General features: G+C 71.3%; 2 protein-coding genes across 3 annotated transcripts; both read left to right on the top strand.

Annotated features, from left to right (window-relative positions):
* Positions 1-1151: 1151 nt before the first annotated feature.
* On the top strand, positions 1152-13838 carry LOC311442173 (laminin subunit beta-2-like). Of its 2 annotated transcripts, XM_084531033.1 has the most exons (36): positions 1195-1274; positions 1862-2020; positions 2665-2714; positions 3252-3427; positions 3529-3652; positions 3727-3800; positions 3881-4069; positions 4144-4207; positions 4283-4485; positions 4568-4688; positions 4885-5073; positions 5153-5332; positions 5917-6029; positions 6148-6227; positions 6399-6555; positions 6666-6818; positions 6893-7051; positions 7135-7256; positions 7633-7753; positions 7985-8177; positions 8357-8500; positions 8639-8870; positions 9006-9169; positions 9252-9476; positions 9664-9878; positions 9955-10051; positions 10471-10846; positions 10919-11103; positions 11411-11640; positions 11764-11967; positions 12057-12201; positions 12286-12493; positions 12578-12719; positions 12978-13154; positions 13227-13383; positions 13578-13838. In XM_084531033.1, the coding sequence occupies exons 3-36, from the start codon at positions 2684-2686 to the stop codon at positions 13709-13711; spliced, it is 5484 nt and encodes a 1827-aa protein (XP_084387159.1). In that variant the 5' UTR covers positions 1195-1274; positions 1862-2020; positions 2665-2683; the 3' UTR covers positions 13712-13838. The 2 variants fall into 2 exon arrangements, with proteins under 2 accessions (XP_084387158.1, XP_084387159.1); XM_084531032.1 differs by lacking the exon at positions 1862-2020 and having other exon boundaries at positions 1152-1274.
* Positions 13839-14025: 187 nt separating this feature from the next.
* LAMB2 (laminin subunit beta 2) lies at positions 14026-23521 on the top strand. Its single transcript, XM_084531034.1, has 32 exons — positions 14026-14198; positions 14412-14587; positions 14665-14800; positions 14980-15053; positions 15134-15322; positions 15396-15459; positions 16016-16218; positions 16307-16427; positions 16658-16846; positions 16974-17153; positions 17263-17375; positions 17499-17578; positions 17657-17792; positions 17981-18136; positions 18219-18346; positions 18427-18544; positions 18672-18864; positions 18933-19076; positions 19184-19415; positions 19491-19654; positions 19729-19953; positions 20267-20481; positions 20562-20658; positions 20731-21103; positions 21176-21360; positions 21439-21680; positions 21763-21966; positions 22046-22190; positions 22368-22575; positions 22657-22798; positions 22884-23220; positions 23307-23521. The coding sequence occupies exons 1-32, from the start codon at positions 14144-14146 to the stop codon at positions 23441-23443; spliced, it is 5361 nt and encodes a 1786-aa protein (XP_084387160.1). The 5' UTR covers positions 14026-14143; the 3' UTR covers positions 23444-23521.
* The last annotated feature ends 852 nt before the right edge of the window (positions 23522-24373 follow it).

Below are 24373 nucleotides of genomic sequence, written 5' to 3'. Positions count from 1 at the left end.
GCAGAGCTCCCTGCCCCGCAGCCGAGCTCGCTGTCCCCAGCCGTGGCATCCGCAGGCGAGGCGCTGCCAGCTGTCGGCCGTGGGGCAGCTGAGGGCACCGTGGCTCTGGTGGGACGTCAGGGCAGCCCTCGGGGAGCCTGGTCCCTCGGAGGGGACTGGGGATCCCTCCCTCCTGCTTCCACCTCGCGTTTCAAGGCCAGAGATCCTGTTACAGTCACCTTTATCAGGTCACTTGTGATCTCCTCCACGCAAATCAGGTTTGCTTGGCAAGATCCTGCCGATACAGACGTGCTGGGCCGTGCTAATGGCTCTTTATCAGCTCATCTCCTTCCAGCTCTCTCCTTACTACAGTAGCCAAGGACAGTGGCCGGTCACCGCCCTGTGCCGTCAGAGCCCGGCTGAGCAGGGCCCTTCCCTTCCTCTGGGCTTCCCGGCTGCGGGGGCCACACATCCAACCTGCCCCAAACCTGCAGGGACCCACAGCGCTGAGCAGGGGGCCCACAGGGACCCGGCAGGACCCTGCCTGCAGCATCCCTCGCCCTGACAAGGTGTTGGGGATGAGCTGAGGCCACGTCGGGGCATCCATCGAGCCCTGCCGGGCCCTGGGGGCTGCTTTCTCTTCCCGTGTGCCTTCCTGCTGTGTCTTCCTGACACCGTGCGTGCGGCCAGAGCACAGCCTTGGTGCGCAGAGCGCGTGGGTCCCCTTCCTTCCTTCAGCCTTGGCTGATAAAAGGCGCCGTCCCCGCGTGACAGCGAGGTCTCTGCCGAGCCCGGCCGCTCCCCAGGACCTCGGGATCTGGCGCTCGGTGAGCGGGGCTGGGCTGGCTCCGGGCTTGGCGGCGCCCATGGTGCCAGCACGGGGGGAGCAGGCTGGCTGCCCTGCCGCCCCGGGGCTCCGCGTGCCGGAGACGTGTCTGCATAGGCACGGGCAGGTCTGCACGGTGAGTCCCGGCCGTGCCACGCGTTGGTGGTGCCGCACTGCCAGGCATGGCAGCCCCCAGGGACATCGCGCCAGCTCCCGGCCAGCCCGCGGGGCACCCTCACGTCGTGCGTGGGCCACCTGGCCTCTGCCTCACCTTGGCTAAACCTCGGCGCAGGCAGGTCCCTCCCCTCGCCTGGCACGGCTCGCGGAGGAGGAGACAGGCGCCGGCCGCCCTCCTCCAGGAACAAGCAGCCGAGCCCAGCCCCGAGCCCAGCGGGTGCCGCAGGGGCCCCGCTCCGCAGCCCACCCGGGGCACGGCCACCTGCCCGCCGTGCCCGCCCCGTGCGCACAGGTAGGAGCCGACGTGGAGCCTCAGGGCGTGGAACCCCTCACCCTGGGAGTGGGCACACAAGGAAGGGGCTGTGGGGATCCCCCGGAGAGGGGCTGGGTCCTCCCACACCCACTGGGTGCGTCCTGGGGTGGGCACGAGCCGGGCTTCACCCAACGGGACATGGCCGTGGGGAGGGTGGGCACCCCCTGGGCATGCGGGTACCCGGCACAGCCTCGATGCGGAGCCGTGCCGCTGCCCGTGCCGTGGGGCATTCCCAGCTGGGGAAGGAAGCAGGGCCACGGCCTGGCCCCACAAACAGCCACACCAGACGGTTCCCAGGGCGTCGGGCGCCCGTCCCGCCGTGCCGCCCCGGTGCAAGCCGTGGCAGGCGCATTCCCGCCGTGCTGAGCCGGGAGCCCCGGGGAACGCGGCGCTGCCGGCCCACGAGGCACCTTTTGTTCCCCACCGGGGCCGGGGCGTGCCCGGGCTGCCGACGCCTGGCCGGGCTTGGCCCCCACATCCCCACTGGCGGGCTGGCGGCGAGGGCCTCCAGGCAGAAGGAATCGGCAGTGACATTCCCGTAGCCTGGAGACCGCCGTCCCTTTCAGCGGGCAGCGCATTTGAATAAGAATCGTGCGCGGGGCGGGGGGCCCGGAGAGCCGCCCGCTGCTTTCCCATCGCCTCTCTCGCCCGGGTTCATTTCTGCACACCCAGCCCGTGGGCAGCGGGCCCTCGCCTCCGGCCCCGCACGCTGCAGCAGGACCCAGGTACCGCCGGCCCGGGGGCTCACGGGGCTCGGGGACCCCTCGCGGGCACGCGGCCCCGTGCGGCAGCTCCCGCCGCGTTGGCGCGGCTTCGAGCGGGGCTGGCGCCGGGGCAGAGCGTGGGCGTCCGGCTGGGCTCGGGCCCTGGCGTCCCCCGGGCCCCCTGCCCCGGGCTGGCTCCCGCGCGGGGACAGGAAAGCTGTGTTTAGGCAGCGCCGGGGCCAGGCTTTGATCCAGCACTTGCGAGGTTGGAAACAGGCGGTAACGGGAGAGAAGAAAGCACAAAAGGCAACTCGAGCCTAAATTTAACAGCGGGACCTCGGCCAGCTGCAGGGATGTCCTTGCCCAGCCTGCTCTGGCGCTGCTGGCTCCTGTCCCCAGGTGTCCCTGGGACCCTCTGGGGACAGCAGTGCTGGAGCGGGACACAGTGATGGGGACGGGCACTGCCAGGGGCTGTGGGAAGGGGCACGGCACTGCCCGTGTGGGGTCTGGCTCGGGGGGGCTGCACCGCGGAGCTCCGTGGGTGCAGCCAGGGGTGGGGGTGGGTGCTGCCGACCCCCTGCTCCCCGCGGTGTGTGGCTGTGCCGGAGCTGGGAGAGGCCTCGGCAGCTGTGCCCGCGCTGTAGCATCATTTTTGTGTCCCCCAGGCAGAGCCCGCGGCTGCCCATGGATGTCCTGGCGCTCGCTCTGCTCCTGGGTAAGCACCGGCCCCGCCGTGCCCCACGTGTGGCTGCACGCCCACCGTGCGCACGGCTGGGGTGGTCCTGGGACCCCTCCGGGGCAGCGGCCACGGGCAGTAGTGGCCGTGTCGATGCTCCCCGAGTCACTGAGAGCCTGGGCGCTGCAAATCCCAGCCAGGAATCCCAGAGGAATCCGGGCTGCGCTGAGCCCCGCGGGATTAGCGAGCGCCTGACCTGGCTCCCAGCTCCCCCCTGCAGTGCTCTGCGTGCCGGGGGCCCCATGCGAGCACCCGCAGCACCCGCATCCTGCCCCCGGCCCCAGTGCCCTGCTCACCCACGCTGCCCCCCCGGCCCCGCTCCCTGCCCCCCGGTCACGAGGCCCCGGCGGCGCTGCCAGCACCTTTCCGGGTCACAGAGCTTGGTGCTGCATCAGTGGGTCGGGACAGGGGACGGGGTGGGACGGCGTGCCTGGGGGTGGGGTGGGCGCAGCGGGTGCACAGGGGGTGTGGGGTCCTGGTGCAGCCCCCCAGCCCGTGCCCCTGCCCCTTTTTCAGCAGGGGTGCCAGCAGTGGGGGGCTGGGAAGAGCCCGACCCGTCCCAGGGCTGCGCCCGAGGCAGCTGCTACCCGGCCACCGGCAACCTGCTGGTGGGGCGAGCCCAGCGGCTGAGCGCCTCGTCCACCTGCGGGCTGCACGGCCCCCAGGAGTACTGCATCGTCAGCCACCTCCAGGTGAGCCTGCAGCCCGTGGCACGGCATGGCACGGCACGGCACGGCACCGTGAGGCGGTGCAGCCCCCGGCCGCCCACCCCAGGGTGACGCTCCCGGCACAGGACTCGGAGAAATGCTTCACCTGTGACTCGCGGGACCCGTCCCTGCGCGAGAGCCACCGCATCGAGAACGTCATCTACCTGCACGGCCCCCACGGCGAGCGCAGCTGGTGGCAGTCGGAGAACGGTGAGGCCGGGGAGGGGGTGTCCCCGCGGGGGGGGTGCCGGCCCCAGCCTGGCCGTGACCGTCCCTCCCCGCAGGCGTGGAGCACGTCAGCATCCGCCTGGACCTGGAGGGCGAGTTCCACTTCACCCACCTCATCATGAAGTTCAAGGTAACGGGGACGCGGCGCGGCACGGCGCCAGGCGGCTGCGCGGTGCCCGTGGGCGCCCGTCCCAGCTCAGTGCCCCGCAGACCTTCCGCCCCGCTGCCATGCTGGTGGAGCGCTCGGCCGATTTTGGGCGCAGCTGGAAGGTGTACCGCTACTTCGCCTACAACTGCTCCAAGCTCTTCCCCGGCATCCCCAGCCAGCCCTCGGGGCACATCGACGAGGTGCTGTGTGACCAGCGCTACTCCGAGATCGAGCCCTCCAGCCACGGGGAGGTGCGTGGGGGATCCGCGGCGGCACGGCGGGAGCGGGGCAGGGTCGGTGCTGACCCTCCCCGTCCCACCCGCAGGTGATCTTCAAGGTGCTGGACCCCTCCATCCCGGTGGCAGATCCCTACAGCCCCGACATCCAGGGTGCGTGGCGGAGGGGCGGGATGGGGGCTCTGGGGGGGCAGGGCGGGCGCTGAGCCTGCCGCCTGCCCTGCGCAGACCTGCTGCGCGTCACCAACCTGCGGGTGAACCTCACCAAGCTGCACACGCTGGGGGACAACCTGCTGGACTCGCGGCGGGAGGTGCTGCACAAGTACTACTACGCCGTGGACGAGCTGGTGCTGCGCGGGAGCTGCTTCTGCCACGGCCACGCCGCCGAGTGTGCCCCTGCACCCGGCGCCCCGCCGTCCATCCCCGGCATGGTGAGGCTGGCTGGCATGGCACAGCTAGACACGGTGCCCCGCGGGGCCTGGCAGCTGGGCTGAGCCAGGTGTTTTCCCCCAGATCCACGGGCGCTGCGTCTGCAAGCACCACACGCAGGGCCTCAACTGCGAGCGCTGCGAGGACTTCTACCACGACCTGCCCTGGCGCCCGGCCGAGGGCTCCAGCACCAACGCCTGCCGCCGTGAGTGCCCCGTGCCGGCACCGGCACCATGGCACAGCCACCCTGTGCCCACGGGCTGGGAATGGGGTCCTGTGTGCTGTCCTGGGCGATTTTGGGGCCCTGCACATCTGCTTGGGGGTTTTGGCACCCTGCATGTGTTGGCTCAGGGTTGGGGGCTGGGGGTGCCGCGTGCCATGCTGCGGTGTCGTCCCCGCAGGCTGTGACTGCAACGAGCACTCGCGGCGCTGCCACTTCGACATGGCCGTGTTCCTGGCCACGGGGAACACCAGCGGGGCCGTGTGCGACGGCTGCCAGCACAACACCATGGGCCGCCGCTGCCACCTCTGCAAGCCCTTCTACTACCGGCACCCGCGCTCCGACATCCGCGCGCCCACCGCCTGCGCCCGTGAGTGCCCCCGGCCCCGCCACCCCCGGCCCCACGCCCCCCGGTGCCGCCAGCCCCAGCTCCCGTGGTGTCCCCGCAGCGTGTGACTGCGACCCCGCGGGCTCGCTGGACGGGGGCGCCTGCGATGCGCACACGGACGTGGCGCTGGGCATGATCGCGGGGCAGTGCCGCTGCAAGGAGAACGTGGCTGGGCCCCGCTGCGACCGCTGCCGGCACGGAGCCTACGGCCTCAGCCAGGGAGACCCACAGGGCTGCCAGCGTGAGCTGGGAATGGGGGTGGGCAGGGGGCAAGGGGGCTGGAGGGTGGGGATCGGGGTGGAGGGGTTGGGATTGGGATGGAGGGGTTGGGGTGAAGGGGTGGGGATGGAGGGATGGGGATGGAGGGGTTGGGGGAGGATGGAGAGGTGGGGATGGGGATGGAGGAGTGGGGATGGAGGGGTTGGGATGGAGGGATGGGGATGGAGGTATTGGGATGAAGGGGTGGAGATGGGGATGGATTGGTTGGGATGGAGGGATGGTGATGGAGGGGTGGGGACGGAGGGGTTAGGATGGAGGGGTGGGGATGAGGATGGAAGGGTGGGGATGGAGATGGAGGAGCTGGGATGAAGGGATGATGATGGAGAGGTGGGGATGGAAGAAGGATGGGGATGGAGGGATGGGGTTGGAGGGGTTGGACTGAAGGGCTAGGGATGGAGACGTGGGGGATAAAAGGGCATGGAACAATGAGGGAGGGCTGTGGGGCTGCCGCAGGACACCTCTGGGAGCACTCGGGGGGGGGTGTTGGGGGCTGTGGCGCCGTGTGCCAGCCCATCGTGTGTGTGTGCACGCGCGTGTGGCGGTCAGCCTGCCGCTGCGACCCGCGGGGCACGGTGGCGGGCAGCTCCCCCTGCGACCCCATCAGCGGGGACTGCTACTGCAAGCGCTTCGTGGCCGGGCGCTCCTGCAGCCAGTGCGTGGTGAGTGAGTGCCCCGGCCCCACGGCCCTGCCCCACGCACCCTGCTCCCCGCCATGGCACCTCCCCGGGGCCCGGCCGAGCCCCACGCCTGCCCCACATCTCCCCCATCTCCCTGCAGCCCGAGTTCTGGGGCCTCAGCTACGATTTGGGGGGCTGCCGGCCCTGCTCCTGCGACTTCGGGGGAGCCTACAGCAACCGGTGGGGTCCCACGGCGGGCACGGGGACGGGGGGGGACGGGGACGGGGACAGGGATGGGGAGAGAAAGGGATGGAGGGAGGGGGTCTCCGACCTTGGAGATGGAGGGGTGCAGGGATGGGTGAGGGCAGAGCCGGACAGAAGGACGGACAGAGGGACACACGGCCACCCCAGGTGCTCCATGGAGGACGGGGCCTGCCCGTGCCGCCCCCACCTCATGGGCCGGCAGTGCGACCAGGTGCAGCCCGGCTTCTTCTGCGCCCCCCTCGACCACTACACCTACGAGGCCGAGCAAGCCACGGGACACGGACCCGACCACCCCCAGCTCCCGGTGAGTGTCCCCAGCGTGGGACCGTGCACGGGGACACCGTGCACCACGCACGGCCGTCCCCGTGCCCCGTGTATGACCCCCCCCGTGCACGGCTGTCCCTGTCCCCGCAGGGCGCCGTGCGTGCCGAGGTGCCCCAGGACTGCCCCCAGCACCGCCCCGGGGAGCCGGCAGGGCGGAAGGTTCGCCCACGGCCCCAGCGCAGCCCCCGCCGCGCCCCCCAGCCTCGCGCCCCCCTGCGCCGCAGCCGCCAGCAGCCCCCCAAGGTGAGTGCTGGGGGGAGGTGGGGGCACAGCGGGGCGCAGCGGGGGTCCGGGGCTGAGCTCGGTGCCGTGCCCAGCCCGACGTGGAGCCGGTGCTGCGGGACGGGGCCGGGCGCATGGTGACCTGGACGGGTCTGGGGTTCGCCCGCGTGCGGGACGGGGCCGGGCTGACTTTCCACGTGGACGACGTGCCCTACCCCATGGAGTACGAGCTGCTGCTGCGCTACGAGCCTGAGGTGAGCGCGGCCGTGAGGCGGAACCGGCACGCACCGCGTGGCACAGCCCCACGGTGCTGATGGGGTCCTGTCTCTCGCCGCAGTCGGCCGAGGACTGGGAGGCCGTGGTGAGCGTCAGCTCCCGGGTGCTGCCCACCAGCCCCCGCTGCGGGAACCTGCTGCCCTCCGAGCAGATGTACCGGGAGAGCCTGCCCCACAGCCAGAGGTGGGCACGGGGACGGGATGGGGATGGGATGGGATGGGATGGGATGGGATGGGATGGGATGGGATGGGATGGGGATGGGGATGGGGATGGGATGGGATGGGATGGGATGGGATGGGATGGGATGGGATGGGATGGGATGGGAAGGAGATGTAGACAAGGGTAGGAGAAGGATGGTGATGGGAGCAGCCCTTCCACATGCTCAGAGATGAGGGATGGGGTTAGAGGTGTTGATGGGGATGGGGATGGCCCTGCCACACACTCAAAGGTGAGGGATTGGGATGGGATGGAGATGGGATAAGAACAGCGACAATCCCACCATGTAGGCAAGGGGATGGGGATGAGGACAGGGACAGGAAGGTGGCCTTCCTTTGCACAGGTACGTGCTGCTGGCCCGGCCCTTCTGCTTCGAGCCCAGCACCCCGTACGAGGTGACCATGAGACTGCAGCGGGCTGGCGTCACCCAGCGCCACCCCGGAGCCTTCATCCTCATCGACTCGGTAAAGGGGGGGCTCAGCACGGGTGGGGAGATGGGCAGGGATGGGATGGGATGGGATGGGATGGGATGGGATGGGATGGGATGGGATGGGATGGGATGGGATGGGATGGGATGGGGTGGGAGGTGTTGGGGTTAGAGATGGGGATGGTGAAGGGGATAAGGATGGGAATACCCGGCCTGTGTGGGGTCCCCAAGCCCCCATACCCCCTATTTCCCCCCCGGTGCCCCCCAGCTGGTGCTGCTGCCACGCGTGTCGGAGCTGCCAGGCTTCCACGGGGCGGCGGCCGACGCGGCGCAGCGGCGCGAGGAGCTGGAGCGGTACCGGTGCCTGGAGGCTTTCCGCATGGCCCCCCCGCACACCCTGGCCGAAGCCTGCGCCCGCCTGGTGTGCAGCGTCTCGGCCCTGCTGCACGACGGCGCCCTGCGTGAGTGGGGCCGTGGGGATGGGGCATGGGGGGCGTGGGTGGGTGGGTGGGCGATGACGGAGCCGTGCGCGGTGCTGCGGGTCCGGATGGTGCCGCGCCTGGTTCAGGGGAGGGCAGGGGGTGGTGGCAGCGTGTTTTGGGGTGTCCCCATCCCCAGCTGTGTCCCTGCCGCCCCGCAGCCTGCCAGTGCGACCCGCAGGGCTCCCGCAGCAGCGTGTGCCGGGCGCTGGCGGGGCAGTGCGAGTGCAAGCCCCACGTCCTCGGCCGCCGCTGTGACCGCTGCGCCCCCGGCAGCTACGGCTTCGGGCCCCTGGGATGCAGCCGTGAGTAGTGGGGTCTGGCGGCGTGCTGGGCGTGCCAGGGGGTCCCTCTGTCTGTCTGTCCGTCCGTCCGAGCCCCCTGTTGTGCACGGGGCTGCTCTGGCTGGCGGCCCCCCTGACCTGAGCCGTGCCACCCCGCAGCCTGCGCCTGCTCCCCGGAGGGCTCCGTGTCCCCGCTGTGCGACGCGGGCAGCGGGCAGTGCCGCTGCCAGCCCGGGGCCGTGGGCCGGCAGTGCGACCAGTGCCAGCCGGGCCACTGGGGCTTCCCCGCCTGCCGGCCCTGCCAGTGCAACGGGCATGCCGAGGACTGCGACCCCCGCACGGGCAGCTGCCTGCGCTGCCGCGACCACACCACCGGCCGGCACTGCGAGAGGTGGGCGTGGGATGGGATGGGATGGGATGGGATGGGATGGGATGGGATGGGATGGGATGGGATGGGATGGGATGGGATGGGATGGGATGGGATGGGATGGGATGGACCCAGCAGACCTCACGGTCACCCTTGCAGGTGCCAGGACGGTTACTACGGGGACCCGGTGCTGGGCTCGGGGCAGCAGTGCCGCCCCTGCCCCTGCCCCGGTTACCCCGGCACGCGGCACTACCACGGGAGCGCCTGCCACGCCGACGAGGAGACGCACCACATCGTGTGCCTCTGCGCGCCCGGATACGCCGGTGAGGGGCAGGCTGGCACCGTGCTGCGGGACCCCAGCGCTGCGGCCGGGGGACCCTGGTGCCACCTCCCGTGTCCCCGCAGGGCCACGCTGCGACCGCTGCTCCCCCGGCTACTTCGGGGCGCCGGAGACGGAGGGGGGAGCGTGCCGGCCCTGCCAGTGCAACAACAACATCGACACCAGCGACCCAGGGGCCTGCGACCCCCGCACGGGGCAGTGCCGCCGCTGCCTGTACCACACCGCCGGGCCCCGCTGCGCCCAGTGCCAGCACGGCTACTTCGGCAACGCTCTGCAGCGCAGCTGCCGGCGTGAGCAGGGGACCGGGGACACGCGGGGATTCGGGGTGACACGAGGGGTTGGGGTGGGCAGGGAGACACGTGTGGGTTGTGCAGGGGATGGGGGATGTGGTGTTTTGGGGGTTTCTGGGGGGTTGGGGTGGGGGTAAGGGGCTGAGCCCCTTTGCCTGTGCCCCATGTGTCTGCCCACCGCCCGCAGGCTGCAGCTGTGACCCGCGGGGGACGCTGGCCTCCTACTGTGCCACCGGTGCCTGCGACTGTGACCGTGCCACCGGGGCCTGTGCCTGCCGGCCCCACGTGGTGGGCAGGAGCTGCGACCGCTGCGCGCCCCACTTCTGGAGCCTGGGGGGAGCGGGGGGCTGCGAGCCCTGCGGCTGCCACCCCACCCGCGCCCTGCACCCTGCCTGCGATGCGGTGAGCCCCCCGGCACGCACCCTGTGTCCTCCAGGGCTGGGCGAGCAGGGGGCTGAGCACCCTATTTTCACCACAGGTCACGGGGCAGTGCCACTGCCGCCCTGGTTTTGGGGGCCGCGTCTGCTCCCAGTGCCAGGAGCATCACTGGGGGGACCCCGAGCAGCAGTGCCGAGGTGGGAGCACAGCCAGGGGACTGGGTGTGGGGGCTGTGGGGAGTTCGGGGATGTGGGGATGCTGGGGGAGGAGGGGGCTCAGTGATAGAGGGGTTGGGGACACAGGGTGGTCCTGGGGACGTAGGGCACCCTTGGGACACAGGGGGGCCCTGGGTGGGTGGTGGGATTCTGGGGATGGGAGAGGGCACGGGGATATGGGGGATGCTGGGGATATGGGGACCCTGGGGACATGAGGGGGACACAGCGAGCTCATGGGGACCTGGTGGGACCCAGAGGATGGGGACGACCCTGGAGCCCCGGTGGGATGCTGAGGACACGGTGGGACTACGAGGACGTGGGTGACCCAGGGGACCCGGTGGCACCCTGGGGACACAGGGACCCCTGGGGAGGCCGGGCTGTGACATCTCCCACCTCCGCAGCCTGCGAGTGCGAGCCGCTGGGCGCCGAGAGCCCGCAGTGCGACCGAGCCAGCGGGCAGTGCCGGTGCCGGCCGGGCTTCGGGGGGCTGCGCTGCGACAGCTGCCAGAGGGGCTACCAGGCCGCCTTCCCCCGCTGCTCCCCCTGCCACCCCTGCTTCGGGCGCTGGGACGCGGCGCTGGGCAGCCTGCGGGACTGGCTGCGGCGCCTGGGGGCGCGGGCACGGGTGCTGCGCGAGGGGGGCTCTGCGACCCCGCTCAGCCCCCGCCTGCGGGCGCTGGAGGAGGCCCTGGGGCGCGCGGAGCGGCTGCTGGGAGAGGGGGGCAGCGCCAGCAGCCCCCTCCTGCAGGAGCTGGCCGGGCAGCTGGACGGCACCAGGCAAGTGTGCGCTGCGGGCTGGGGGGGGAGTTTTGTCACCCAGAGGGGTCTGAGAGCTCTGTGCCCCCGCAGGACGGAGCTGGATGACTTCTGGAAGAGGCTGCAGGAGCTGGAGCAACATCTGGATCAGCTGGAGCAGGGAGACGTGCGGCATCGAGACCGGCTGGCCGGGCTGAGCCGCGAGCTGGGGGGGCTCAACCGAACCGCCTCCCGCCTCCAAGGTGTCCTCGGCACCGTGGCGGCGGCTGGGTTTGGGGGTGAGTGTCCAGTGAGGGGCCTGGGGACGTGGGGGTGGCCATGCTGGGGACTCAGGGGTTATGGGGGGATATGGAGATCCTCGGAATAGAGGGACCCTAGGGACACGGAGGGGCTCTGGGGTTGTGGGGGAGCTTGGGGACACGGTGGGACTCTGAACGTGGTGAGAGGGTGGGACACAGAAGACTCTGGATAGCCAGGAGATCCTGGGGACAGGGCGAGACACAGGGACATGGGTGGCACGGAGCCGCAGAGGGGTGCTGGGGACGCGGTGGCACTCAGGGGCCGTGGGGCACCCTCCACCCGCAGAATCCTACCAGAGCATCGTGGCGGCGGCGCGGGCCTCGCGGCAGGCAGAGGCGGTGGCCAACGGCACGGCGGGCGAGCTGAGCGCGGCGCGGGCCAGGCGGCGGGCGGCCGAGCGGCTGCTGCGGCAGCGGGGCGATGCCTTCCGCCGCAGCACGGCCGCGCAGAGGAAATCCCTGCGGGAGGCACAGAAACGGGTGTCGGGGCTCAGCGTGGCCAGGATCAACGAGAAGGTGAGGGGGGATAAAAGGGGGCAGGGGGAGACTCCCCGTTAGGCCATTTGGCCACCCAGACGGGGGTCTCTCCCCATGTGACGTGCTCTGCCCACCCCATCTCCCCGTTTTGCCCCCCTGCAGATCTGTGGGGTGCCCGGGGACCGGAGCTGTGCAGAGTCACCCTGTGGGGGAGCCCTGTGCCGGGACAGCGTGGGGACACGGCACTGCGGGGGCGCGGGGTGCTCGGGGGCCCTGCCCGTGTCAGCTCGAGCCCTGAGCAGCGCCCGCAACGCCTCGCAGCAGCTGGAGGTGGCTCTGGGACAGCTGAGTGCCGTGGCGCAGAAGGTAGGGGTGGTGTCCCCGTGTGCCCTCTGTGTCCTCGATGGGTCCTGCTGCATTTTACACCCCCTCGCGCGTCCCGTTCGTGTCCCCAGATGCAGGAGGTGCAGGACCTGGCGCGGGGTGCCCGCAGCCGAGCGGAGGAGGCGCTGGGGAGGTCCCAAGCTGCCCGCAGCCGCACGGAGAAGGCAACGGCGCAGCTGCGGGACTTCATCCGGCGCATCAAGGCCTTCCTGGCGGGTAGGGCCGGCACCGGGTGGGCACGGGGCATGGTGCGGGGCGCTGTGCCTGCCCTGAGCCCACCCCGCTCCAATGTCCCCACAGAGGAAGGAGCTGACCCAGGCAGCATCGAGCTGGTGGCCCGGCACGTGCTGAACATCTCCCTGCCCAGCAGTCCCGGCCGGATCCAGGAGCTGCTGCAGGAGATTCAGGAGAGCATCGGGCAGCTGGACGGAGTGGACGCGGTGCTGAACAGCACGGCACAGGGGCTGGCTGCAGCGAAAGAGCTGCTGGCACAGGGACAGGATGCCCGGTGAGTGGTGGGGACGTGCTGGCTGGGCAGGGGGCAGGGGGCTGGGGGCTCTGGCCAGGACTGGAGCTGCCGGTGTCACTGCAGGGAGCGAGCGGAGGGCGTGAGAGACGAGCTGGCGGGGACGCAGCGCGTGCTGCAGATGGCACAGGCACAGGTGACGGTGGCAGGGAGCGCCCTGCAGAGCGCCAAGGACACCATCCGGGCTGCCGAGAACAGCGCCAAGGAGGTGAGGGGCAGCGGGGCTGTGGGAACGCTGGGGAGATATTGGGGATGGGGACCTGGGCACGCTGGGGAGAGGGGTGGGTGCTTTGGGTGCTCTGGGGGTGATGGGGTCAGCGCTGTGGCACGTTGTGGGTAATGGGCACGGCAGCCGTAACGGGGCCGGTGCCACGGGTACCCTAGGGGCACGGGGTGATGCAGGGCTGGTGTTTCGGGCACGGCGTCTCGCGGTGCCCGCCAGCAGCCCGTGCCCGTGCCTGTCCAGGCGGAGCGCAAGCTGCAGGCGCTGCAGGGGAAGGAGTCGCGGCTGCAGCGGCGGCTGCAGGAGCTGGCACAGCGCGTGGCCGCCCTGCAGGAGCGGGGACAGGGCGCACGGCGCCTGGCCCAGGAAGCCAAGGAGGGGGCGCAGCGTGCCACCGCCGCCTCGGGGACGCTGAGCCAGGTGAGCCCCAGCCCTGCACCGGGTGGGTTCGGGTGCGGGACGCTCAGCCTCACCGTGCCCCCGTGCTGGCAGGACCTGGAGCGGGTGACGCAGCGCTACGTGCTGCTGAAGGGCCGGGTCAGCGGGCTGGCTGGGGTGTCTGGCGGCGCCCTGCAGCGGGTGACACAGCTGACAGCAGAGGCCCGGGACCTCCTGGACAAGGCCAACAGCAGCAAGAAGAAGCTGGAAGGTAAGGGGGCGGCACGGGGCAGGCAGCTCCCCATCACCCAGACCCCTCTGGGTGCCCACCTCCCCTTGCACATCTCCCCTCGTGCTCCCCGCATCCCACCCGGGGTACCCCAGCACGCGTCCCCGTGGGTGAGGGTGGCAGGGAGGGTCGGGGGGGTGCCGCCCGCGCTGTGCCCACGCCGCCTGTCCCCGCAGAGCTGGAGCAGCACTTCGGGGCCAACGAGCAGGCGATGACAGCCAAGGCGACGCAGCTGCAGGCGCTGGAGCGGCAGGTCTCGGGGCTGCTGCAGGAGATCCAGGAGCGGGCCAACGCTTACGCCACCTGCTAGGGAGCTCCGCGGGGCCGTGCCGTGCCGCCCTCCCTTTCCACGCGGGACACGGCCCCACGCCGCGTGGAAAAATCCCGCGGGCATCTGTAGCGCGGCTGCACCTGCAAATAAAGCCCTGAGCCCCGGCTGCCCGTGTCCGGCCCCTCGCTGCCCCTCGGCCGTCCCCCTCCCCACCTCCACGCCGCGGTCACGCGTGGCCGATCCCCGCGGCGCCCCCCGCCTCCGGCAGGGCGGGCACGGCCCCGGCCCGGCCCCGCGTGGGCCGCCCCTGCCGGGACCCGCCCCGCGCTGTGCGCCCAGCCCCGAGCTCTGCGCCCGCGGCCAACTTCGGAGAGGGGCGGCGGGACCCCCCCGGAACCCCCCCGGCACCCCACGGACCCCCCCTCGGGTGCCACCTGCCCTGCGCCCTCCCGCGCGCTCCCCCCCGCCGCCATGCGCGCCCCCGCCGCCTTCCTCCTCCTCCTCCTCCTCGCCCCGCTGGTGGCCGGTGAGTGCGCGCCCCCCGGCCCGGGACCCCCCCGGGCTCGCCCCGGTGCTGGAACGGGGCCGGCCGGCGGGCGGGGGGTCCGGTCCCGGCGGGGCATTTCCGGGCGGCCGAGGAAGGGGCCCCCGGCGGGGCTGCGCTCCCGGCCCGGGAGCAGCTTGGGGAAGGGCACGGGGAAGGGGGGACCCGGCCTCAGCCGCCCCCCTGCCCACCCAGGGCCCGGGGGAGCCGCTTCTGCCGCCGCCGCCCCCGACGCCCCCCAGGGCTGCGCCCGAGGCAGCTGCTACCCGGCCACCGGGGACCTGCTGGTGGGGCGAGCCCCCCGCCTGAGCGCCTCGTCCACCTGCGGGCTGCGGAGACCCCAGCCCTACTGCATCGTCAGCCACCTCCAGGTGAGCGCAACGGGGTCACGGGACAGGGCACGGGGTGGCTGGGGGTCGGCGCCAACCCCGTCCCACCCCGCTGGCAGGAGGAGAAGAAGTGCTTCGTCTGCGACTCGCGGCGCCCCTACGACGCCCGCAGCAACGCCGACAGCCACCGCATCGAGAACGTGGTCACCACCTTCGCCCCCCGCCCCAAGAAAGCCTGGTGGCAGTCGGAGAACGGTGAGTGCCCGACGGGGGCGGCGGGGTGTCCCTGGGGGGCTTCGTTTCCCGTCCTCCCATGCCGAGGAAGCTGTGACTCAGCCGGCACGGACGCGCCCCTGCGCCACGGCCAGGCAGGGCGGGCTCCGGCTGCCGGGGTCCCCCGGGGTCCCGCGGTCACGGGTGCCACCCCCGCGCAGGCGTGGAGCACGTCAGCATCCAGCTGGACCTGGAGGCAGAGTTCCACTTCACCCACCTCATCATGACCTTCAAGGTGGGTGTCGGGGGGGGACGGGACGGGACAGGAGGGACCCCGCAGCCTGGGGGCACCCGTCCCAGCTCGGTGCCCCGCAGACCTTCCGCCCCGCTGCCATGCTGGTGGAGCGCTCGGCCGATTTTGGGCGCAGCTGGAAGGTGTACCGCTACTTCGCCTACGACTGCGCCGCCGCCTTCCCCCACGTCCCCCGCGGGCCCCCGCGCCGCGTCGACGACGTCGTCTGCGAGTCCCGCTACTCCGACATCGAGCCCTCCACCGAGGGGGAGGTGAGGCCCCGATGGTGCCGGGGGACGCTTCGGGGACCCTGCCAGCCCCTCCCCGCCCTCTTTCTCCCCGCAGGTGATCTACCGCGTGCTGGACCCCGCCATCCCCATCCGCGACCCCTACAGCCCTGCCATCCAGGGTGAGTGGCCAGCCCCGGCTCCCGCCTGTCTGCTCTATTTTGGGTGCCGCTATTTTGGCTGCTCTCCCCTAGCCCTGAGCCCCACGGCAGGCTGGGGGACAGAGACAGCCCACGGGGGCTGCAAGCTGGCCCCGGGGTGTGGGTGACAGTGTGGCACCGCAGGGTGCCCAGCAAAGGGAGACGGGGGCGGCCGTGCAGGTGCTGAGCCCAGCGCCGAGCAGATGAGGCTGCACAGGACGGGGTTGGTAGCAGGCAGAGGAATCGGACCAGGCGCAGGACACTGTGGGTTAATCAGCCAGCCAGGGCTAAATTTAGGCTGGAAGCAAAAGGAGAGGAATCTGCGGGGCTGAGACGCTGGGAAACTGCGGTCCCCAGGGAGCCGTCCTGCCCTGCTGGGACCCCAGCGCATTGCGCACGGCGCAGTGACCGCGTGCGCAGGAGCCCCACGGCTCTCGGCCACGTGCAGCCCGGCACGATGGCACGCAGGGGGCAGGGACAAGCGGAGCCGTGAGCAGCCTGGCCACCCCGTGCCATCGCTGCCACTTGCCGTGCCCAGACCTGCTGCGTGTCACCAACCTGCGGGTGAACCTCACCAAGCTGCACACGCTGGGGGACGACCTGCTGGACTCGCGGCGGGAGATCCGGGAGAAGTACTACTACGCGCTGTACGAGCTGGTGCTGCGCGGGAACTGCTTCTGCTACGGGCACGCCTCGGAGTGCGCCCCGCTCAGCGGGGCCCCCACCACCGCCGACGGCATGGTAGGCGAGCCGGCGGCCCTCGTGCCCTGCCGGAGTGGGGTGGATGCAGAGCCCGGTCCCACAGCCCCTCACCGCAGTGTCCCGGCAGGTGCACGGGCGCTGCGTCTGCAAGCACCACACGCAGGGCCTCAACTGCGAGCGCTGCGAGGACTTCTACCACGACCTGCCCTGGCGCCCGGCCGAGGGCTCCAGCACCAACGCCTGCCGCCGTGAGTGCCCTGTGCCGGCACCGGCACCATGGCACAGCCACCCTGTGCCTGTGGGCTGGGAATGGGGTCCTGTGTGCTGTCCTGGGGGATTTTGAGGCCCTGCACATCTGCTTGGGGGTTTCAGCATCCCGTGTATGGTGGCTTGGGTTTGGGGACTGGGGGTGCTGCTGCTGGCGGAGGATTTGGGGGCTGGGGGAGCCGCGTGCCATGCCGTGGTGTCGTCCCCGCAGGCTGTGACTGCAACGAGCACTCGCGGCGCTGCCACTTCGACATGGCCGTGTTCCTGGCCACGGGGAACACCAGCGGGGCCGTGTGCGACGGCTGCCAGCACAACACCATGGGCCGCCGCTGCCACCTCTGCAAGCCCTTCTACTACAAGGACCCCAGCAAGGACCTGCGGGACCCCGCCGTGTGCCGAGGTCGGAGCCGGGCTGCGGGGAGGGACCGGGGGTGCACGGGGTGGGACAAGGCTGCGCCTGGTCCCGGCGTCACAGACCTGTGGGGCCGGCACGAGGGGTCCGGGTGCTGACCCTGCCCGTGTCCCAGCCTGCGACTGCGACCCCGAGGGCTCCCTGGATGGGGGGCTGTGCGACGGCGCCGACGACCCTGCCCGAGGGCTGATCGCGGGGCAGTGCCGCTGCAAGGAGCACGTGCAGGGCCCCCGCTGCGACCGCTGCAAACCCGGCTTCTTCGGGCTCAGCGCTGCCAACCCGCAGGGCTGCCAGCGTACGTACCACTGCCGGGGCAGGGGCTGGCCCCGAGGGTGTGTGGGGGGCACCCGCTGGTGCTGAGCGCGTGGCTCGGCCCTGCTGGGTGCCACGGGGTCCCTGCGCAGGGTGCCGGTGTGACCCCCGCGGCACGGTGGCGGAGGGCGGGCGGTGCGATCCCATCAGCGGTGACTGCCTCTGCAAGCGGCTGGTGACCGGGCGCAACTGCGACCAGTGCCTGGTGAGTGCCAGGAGCCGAGCCAGGAGCTGTGCCAGGCACTCGGGGCCGTGCCAGGGGCTGGGCACAGCGCTCAGGGCCGTGGCACCGTGGCCGGCTGCTCCCTGATGCCCTCACTCCCCGCAGCCCGAGCACTGGGCTCTCAGCCACGATCTCCAGGGCTGCCGGCCCTGCGACTGCGACGTGGGAGGTGCTCGCGACAACCTGTGAGTTTTATCATGGTCGAGGGTGTGAGGGGTGTCCCTGCCGGCCCTGGGGGGCTGACGGTGCCGCCGGGGTGCCAGGTGTGCCGTGGAGACGGGGCAGTGCCGGTGCCGCAGCCACGTGGTGGGCCGGCAGTGCGGGCAAGTGGAGCCCGGCTTCTACCGCATCAACCTGGACCACTACACCTACGAGGCTGAGGACGCCCGGCTGCACCAGGTGAGGGGCAAAGCTGTCCCTGGTGGGGGACGTAGGCTGAGCGGGGCACCAGGAGGGACATTTGCAGGGTCCCCAGGCTGGCAGACACTGCTTGGCCCCGTTGCCGTGTCAGGCAGCAGCCGGGCTGTGCAGTGCCTGCGAGCCAAGGGGATTTTTGGGGTCCCATCTCACAATGTCCCTTGCCCCAGGGCTCGGTGGTGGAGCGCGAGCCCCCCGCGGGTCGCCCAGCTTCGTGGACAGGGACGGGCTTTGCCCGCGTGCAGGAGGGCAGCTGGCTGGAGTTCCATGTGAGCGATGTGCCCTTCTTCATGGAGTACGACGTGATCATCCGCTACGAGCCCCAGGTGAGCCCTAACCGGTGCGTGTCCAAAAGAGCAGCCGTGGGGCTTTCGGTGCATGAATTTTTGCCCCGTTCTTTGCCTGCAGCACCCGGAGCCCTGGAAGGAGGTGCGGGTGAGGGTGCTGCGCCCCAGCCCTGTCTCCGCCAGCAGCCCGTGCGGGAACACCATCCCGGCTGACGACCAGCTCTCCACCAGCCTCCCGTCCGGTGCCAGGTGAGCGTCCCACCGGGGCTGTGCCGAGCCGGGGCTGGCAGGAGGCACCCGGCTGCCCGGGCTTTGCTTTGCCCCCCCAGGTACGTGGTGCTGCCCAACCCCGTCTGCCTGGAGCGGGGCGTCTCCTACACCCTGCGCCTGGAGCTGGGCTGTGCCACAGCTCGGCAGGACTCCACCGCGAGCGTGCTCATCGATTCGGTGAGTGGGCACAGGATGGGGCACGGCATCCTTTGGGGGCGTGGGGGAGCTGTGCAGGGTGCCGCAAAGGCTGCAGCATTAGGGGATGTGGGGAGAGACGAGGTGACGTTCCGCTGCCCTCCCCCAGCTGGTGCTCCTGCCCCGTTACTCCTCCCTGGAGATGTTCATCGCAGGCGACCCCGGAGCCATGGGCCGCCGGGAGACCTTCGAGCGGTACCGCTGCGCCCAGCACTTCCACGGCGTGGGGCAGGCTCCCGTGGCCGAGCCCTGCTCCAGCCTCCTGCACAGCCTCTCATCCATCCTGCACGACGGGGCGCTGCGTGAGTACGGCCCCGCTCGCCCTGCATCCCGCAGCGGTGGCCGGCACTCACCTGCTCTGTGCCCGCAGCCTGCCTCTGCGACCCCCAGGGCTCGCTCAGCGCCGAGTGCCAGCCGCAGGGCGGGCAGTGCCGCTGCAAGCCCAACGTCGTGGGACGGCGCTGCCACCGCTGCTCCCCGGGCAGCTTCGGCTTCGGGCCCAGCGGGTGCCGAGGTGAGTGCCTGGGGCCGTGCCCCGAGCTCAGCCTGCGGAGCTGGGGGTGCGGGGAGGGGGCTCCCTGCGTGCTGGCTGCTGGGGACAGACCCTTGTGTGCCTTCCAGCCTGCCAGTGCAGCAGCGAGGGCTCGGTGAGCACCGTGTGCGACAGCACCACGGGGCAGTGTCCCTGCCGCGAGGGCGCCCACGGCTCGCGCTGCGACCGCTGCCAGCCGGGCCACTGGGGCTTCCCCGCCTGCCGGCCCTGCCAGTGCAATGGGCATGCCGAGGACTGCGACCCCCACACGGGCAGCTGCCTGCGCTGCCGCGACCACACGGACGGCGAGAGGTGCCAGAGGTGAGCAGGGAGCCTGCCCGGACCAGGGCTGGGTGCTGCGGCAGCCCCAGCCCCTGCTGATTTCACACCCCCCAGGTGTGCCAACGGGCACTTCGGGAACCCGGCGCTGGGCTCCGGCCAGCACTGCCGGCCCTGCCCCTGCCCCGAGGGGCCCGGCAGCCCCCGGCACTTCGCCGCCTCCTGCTACCAGGACGGGCGCTCCCGGCAGGTTGTCTGCCACTGCAGCCCCGGGTACACAGGTGGGTGCCCGCTGCGGCACGCTCGGTGTCCCTGTCCCCATCCCCAGGCGCTGCCCAACACTCTCTGCCCGCAGGTCCCCGCTGTGATGAGTGCGCGCCCGGGTACTACGGGGACCCGCTGCAGCCCGGGGGGCGCTGCCTGCCCTGCCAGTGCCACGATAACATCGACATGACGGATCCGGAGGCGTGCGACCGACGCACGGGACGCTGCCTGCGCTGCCTCTACAACACGGCAGGGCCCCACTGCGCCGAGTGCCAGCCCGGCTTCTATGGGGATGCCACGCGGCACAGCTGCAGGCGTGAGCACACACGGCCGTGCTGAGCCCAGCCCGGTCCCTGTCTCCTCTGCCCAGCCCCAGCACTGCTCCCCCATCCCCACCCTCATCCCCGTCCTCACCTCGTGCCCATTCCCATCCCCGTTGCCACCCATCACCACCCTCACGGCCACCTTGACTCCGTCCCCATTTTGTCCTCATCCCATCCAACTTGTCTCCATCCTGCCCCATCCCATCCCACCCCACCTGTGCCCCCATCCCGTCCCCATCCCAGTCTCCTCCCCCTTCTCTTCCTATCCCCATCCCCGTCCCCATTCAGCCCTCCCTCTGGTTCCAGGCTGCTCCTGCAACGCGCTGGGCACCGACCCCAGCACCTGCGGGCCGCAGCAGTGCCAGTGCGACCGGCAGAGCGGGCAGTGCCGCTGCCTGCCCCACGTGGAGGGCCAGGCCTGCGACCGCTGCAGCCCCAACTTCTGGAACCTGGGCAGTGGGCAGGGCTGCGAGCCCTGCGCCTGCCACCCTCAGCACGCGCTGTCACCCGCCTGCAACCAGGTGAGACGCCCCGGGGACGGGGGCTCGGAGGGACGGGGTGGGGATGGGGGTGCCAGCCTCGGCCGCGCCGTGTCTTGCAGTTCACGGGGCAGTGCTCCTGCCGGCCGGGTTTTGGGGGCCGGACCTGCGCCGACTGCCAGGAGCAACACTGGGGCGACCCGCGGCTGCAGTGCCGAGGTGAGAGCCGGGGCAGGCAGGGGGGCTGCACTGTGGCTCCCAGCAGCCTGACCCCCCCATTTCTCCCCACAGCCTGTGACTGTGACCCCCGCGGCATCGCCAGCGCCCAGTGCCACCGTGGCAGCGGGCACTGCGACTGCCGGCCTGGCGTCTCGGGCGTCCGCTGCGATCAGTGCGCCCGGGGCTTTGCCGGCACCTTCCCCGCCTGCGAGCCCTGCCACCCCTGCTTCGGGGACTGGGACCGGGTGGTGCAGGACCTGGCTGCCCGCACCCGGGCGCTGGCGCGGCGGGTCAGCCTCCTGCAGCACACCGGGGCCGCTGGCGCCTTCGAGGGCACCTTCCGTCGGCTGGAGGAGAGCCTGGCCACCGTGCAGGCCGTGGTGGCTGCCCGCAACGCCACCGCTGCCACCGCCGCTTACCTGACGCACGCCACGGAGGAGCTGCGGTGAGCACCCGGTGCGGGGCACGGCTCCCTGGGCAGCCTCGATGGCGGGGCTGTCACCTCCTTCCCTTGCAGGCGGCAGATCGGGGGGGCCACGGAGAGGCTGACACGGCTGGAGGGGGAGCTGACAGCGGCGCAGGACGCCAACTACAAAGCCAGCCACGTGCTGGGCACCGTGGACCGGGGTGCCCGTGTCCTCAACCACAGCCTGCAGGAGCTGGGGCAGCGGCTGCACGCTCTCAAGACCTCCAATTTCCTCGGTGAGCCACACCGGGGGTCCCCATGCTGGGATGCCGGGGCGGTGGAGAGTGGTTTCACGCTGCCCCCACCTCCCTCAGGTGCCTTCGACAGCATCCGTCAGTCTCACAGGGAGTCGCAGGAGGCCGAGCAACGCGCGGATGCCTCCACCCGCGCCGTGCCCAACCCCGTCAGCACCTCGGCAGCCACGCGGCGCCGCACCGAGCAGCTCCTGGCCAGCCGGCGCGACAATTTCAACCGGCAGAACGCGGCCAACCGGCGGGCACTGACGGACCTGGCGGCGAGGGCACGGGAGCTGAGCTTGCACCCCCTCAACGAGAAGGTGGGACGTGGGGACGTGGGGATGTGAGCAGGGCACAGCGCCTGGGGACGGCTCCAACCTACCTGCCTGCCTCTTCTTGCAGGTGTGCGGTGCCACAAGCGACGTGCCCTGCTCCGAGAGCCCCTGTGGGGGAGCCGGGTGCCGGGATGAGGATGGGACACGGCGCTGCGGGGGGCTGAGCTGTGGTGGAGCTGTCTCCAAGGCTGACAGCGCGCTGGACCGAGCACGGCATGCCCAGGAGGAGCTGCGGCACGCAGCCGGCGAGGTGGCCCAGCTCTCCCACCGGGTGCGTGTCGCAAGAGCATGGGTAGAAGCAGGTGGGGTGGCAACGTGTGCCTTTGCTGAGGGTCTCTGCCCCTGCCCAGGTGGCTGAGGCCAAGGGAAAGGCGGATGAAGCCCGGCAGCGAGCACAGGCAGCTCTGGACAAGGCGAACCAGACCAGGGCCCGCGTGGAGCTCTCCAACAAGGAGCTGAGGGACCTCATCAGCCACGTCAAGGCCTTCCTGAGCCGTGAGTGCCACTGTGCCGGGGGGATGGCTGCCCCTGCCCAGCACCGAGTGGCTCTGCACCGTGCTGTGCCTCCTGTCCCCCACCCCTGCTGCATGGCTTCAGCCATGGCTGCCCTCCACCACCACCCCGCTGTTCCCTCTACCCTGGGGCACACACACTGATGGCTCCCCCCCACAGAGGAGGGGGCTGACCCCGAGAGCATCGAGGTGGTGGCCAGCCGGGTGCTGGAGCTGTCGCTGCCTGCTTCGCCGGCCCAGATCCACCGCCTGGCCGAGGAGATCAAGGAGCGGGTGCGCAGCCTGGCCAGCGTGGACGCCATCCTGGAGCAGACAGCTGGCGACATGCGCCAGGCTGGGCAGCTGCTGCAGGACGCCCAGAGGGCCAGGTGAGCGTGGTGACACGGCGACATGGCTCCAAATGGGACCCAACCTGGGCTGGCACTGAGGTCGTGCCGCCCCGGCTGCAGGTTGCGGGCAGAGGGTGTGCGGGGTACAGCCGAGGCAGTGCAGCAGGCGCTGGAGGACGCGCAGCGAGCCCAGGGCACGGCCGAGGAGGCGCTGCGCAGCGCCGCAGCCGACATCCAGCACAGCGAGAGCACCATTGGCACGGTAAGGGCGCTCCCTGCTGCCCTCGGTCCCTGGCACCCCAAAACCCATCCCTATTTGAGGACATCCCCACACCGCCCATCTCCAGATGCAGGCACGGGCAAGGGGTGCGGAGCAGCAACTGGCTGCCGCCATGGAGCGGATCGGTGTCCTGGAGGGACAGACAGACGCCCTGAAGGTGAAGCGTGCCAACAACAGCCTGGCGGCCACGCGTGCCCAAGAGGCAGCCAGCGTTGCCCGGGACCGTGCCGGCGAGGCCAAGCAGGTGCTTGAGGGGCCGCTGCGGGACCGGTACCGGGCGGCACAGGAGCTGGTGCAGCACCGGGCGCAGGGCGCGCGGCAGGCGGGCGACCGGGCGCAGCAGCTGCGTGAGGAGGCCGCCGGGCTGCTGGAGGACGCCCAGGGCAAGCTGAGGAAGCTGCAAGGTGAGGCTGGGGAGGGCGGCTGGGCTGGGGGAGATGTGGCGAGGGGCTGTCCTCACTCGTCTCCCCCTCTTCTCTGTCCTCCGCAGTGCTGGAGAAGAAGTACGAGCAGAATGAGGTGGTGCTGGACGCCAAGGCGGCGCAGCTGGGCGAGCTGGAGGCCAGGATGAGGGAGGTGTTGGCCACCATCAACCAGCAGGTCCAGATCTACAACACCTGCCAGTGATGGATGCCCTGCCACCCCCAGCCCCGCCGCTGCCCCTGCCGTGGGCACCCCACATGTGAATAAAGCTACTGAGCAAGAGTCCCTTGTGCTGTGTTGTGGCTTCTGTTCACACCTTGGTGGCTTCAGCACCCCTGGTTGGGTGCCGCCATGGGGCGGGGTGCCATGCTGTGGGGCTGAGGGTGGACAGGTAGGGCTGCTGTGGGCATGGATGACAGGGAGGGGACAGGTGACACAGTGGGACTAGGGCTTGTCTGAGGGGCTGTGATGGAGGGTCTGATGTGGGGGACAGGTGGCACACTGGGTGTGAGGGCTGTGGGGTGGCTGGGGACAGGGCAGGACTGGCGACACTGGGGACATGGCAGGTGACACTGAGGACACAGCAGGACTGGTGACACATGGGGACAGGGCAGGTGACACTGCGGGACTTTGCAAGATGGGTGACACTGGAGAACACAGCAGGGCTGGTGGCACAGGAGGACGTGGCAAACGACACTAGGGGGTATGGCAAGGCTGATGGCACTGGGGGACATGGCACATGACATTGGGGACATGACAGATGACATTAGGGACATGTCAGGGCTGGTGGCACTGGGAACACAGTGGGGCTGGTGGCACTGGGGCCATGTTAGGTGACACTGTGGGCCATGGCAGTGCTGGTGGCCCAGTGGCCAGGCGCTGTGCCCCGCAGGCCGCAGCAGGCCGCCCCGTTGCCATGGCGACGCCCCGGGGGCCGGGCCCCGCCCTTGTGGGCGTCTCCCCGCGGCAGCGCCGCGATGACGTCACGGCGGGCGCCGTCTCCATGGCGCCGCGGGGGCGGGGCCGCGGAGCCGAGCGGGCCCCGGGGCTCCCTCGTCACGTGACCCCGCCCCCGTTCCCTTCCCCTACGCGCTCCCTCGTCACGTGGGGCCGCCCGCCGGCTTCCGGAAGTGC

Source organism: Aythya ferina, assembly GCF_964211825.1.
Source record: "Aythya ferina genome assembly, chromosome: 10".
Classification (NCBI taxonomy): Eukaryota; Metazoa; Chordata; class Aves; order Anseriformes; family Anatidae; genus Aythya; species Aythya ferina.
Note: the sequence above shows the minus strand (reverse complement) of the source record. Positions and strands in the feature narration are given on the sequence as shown.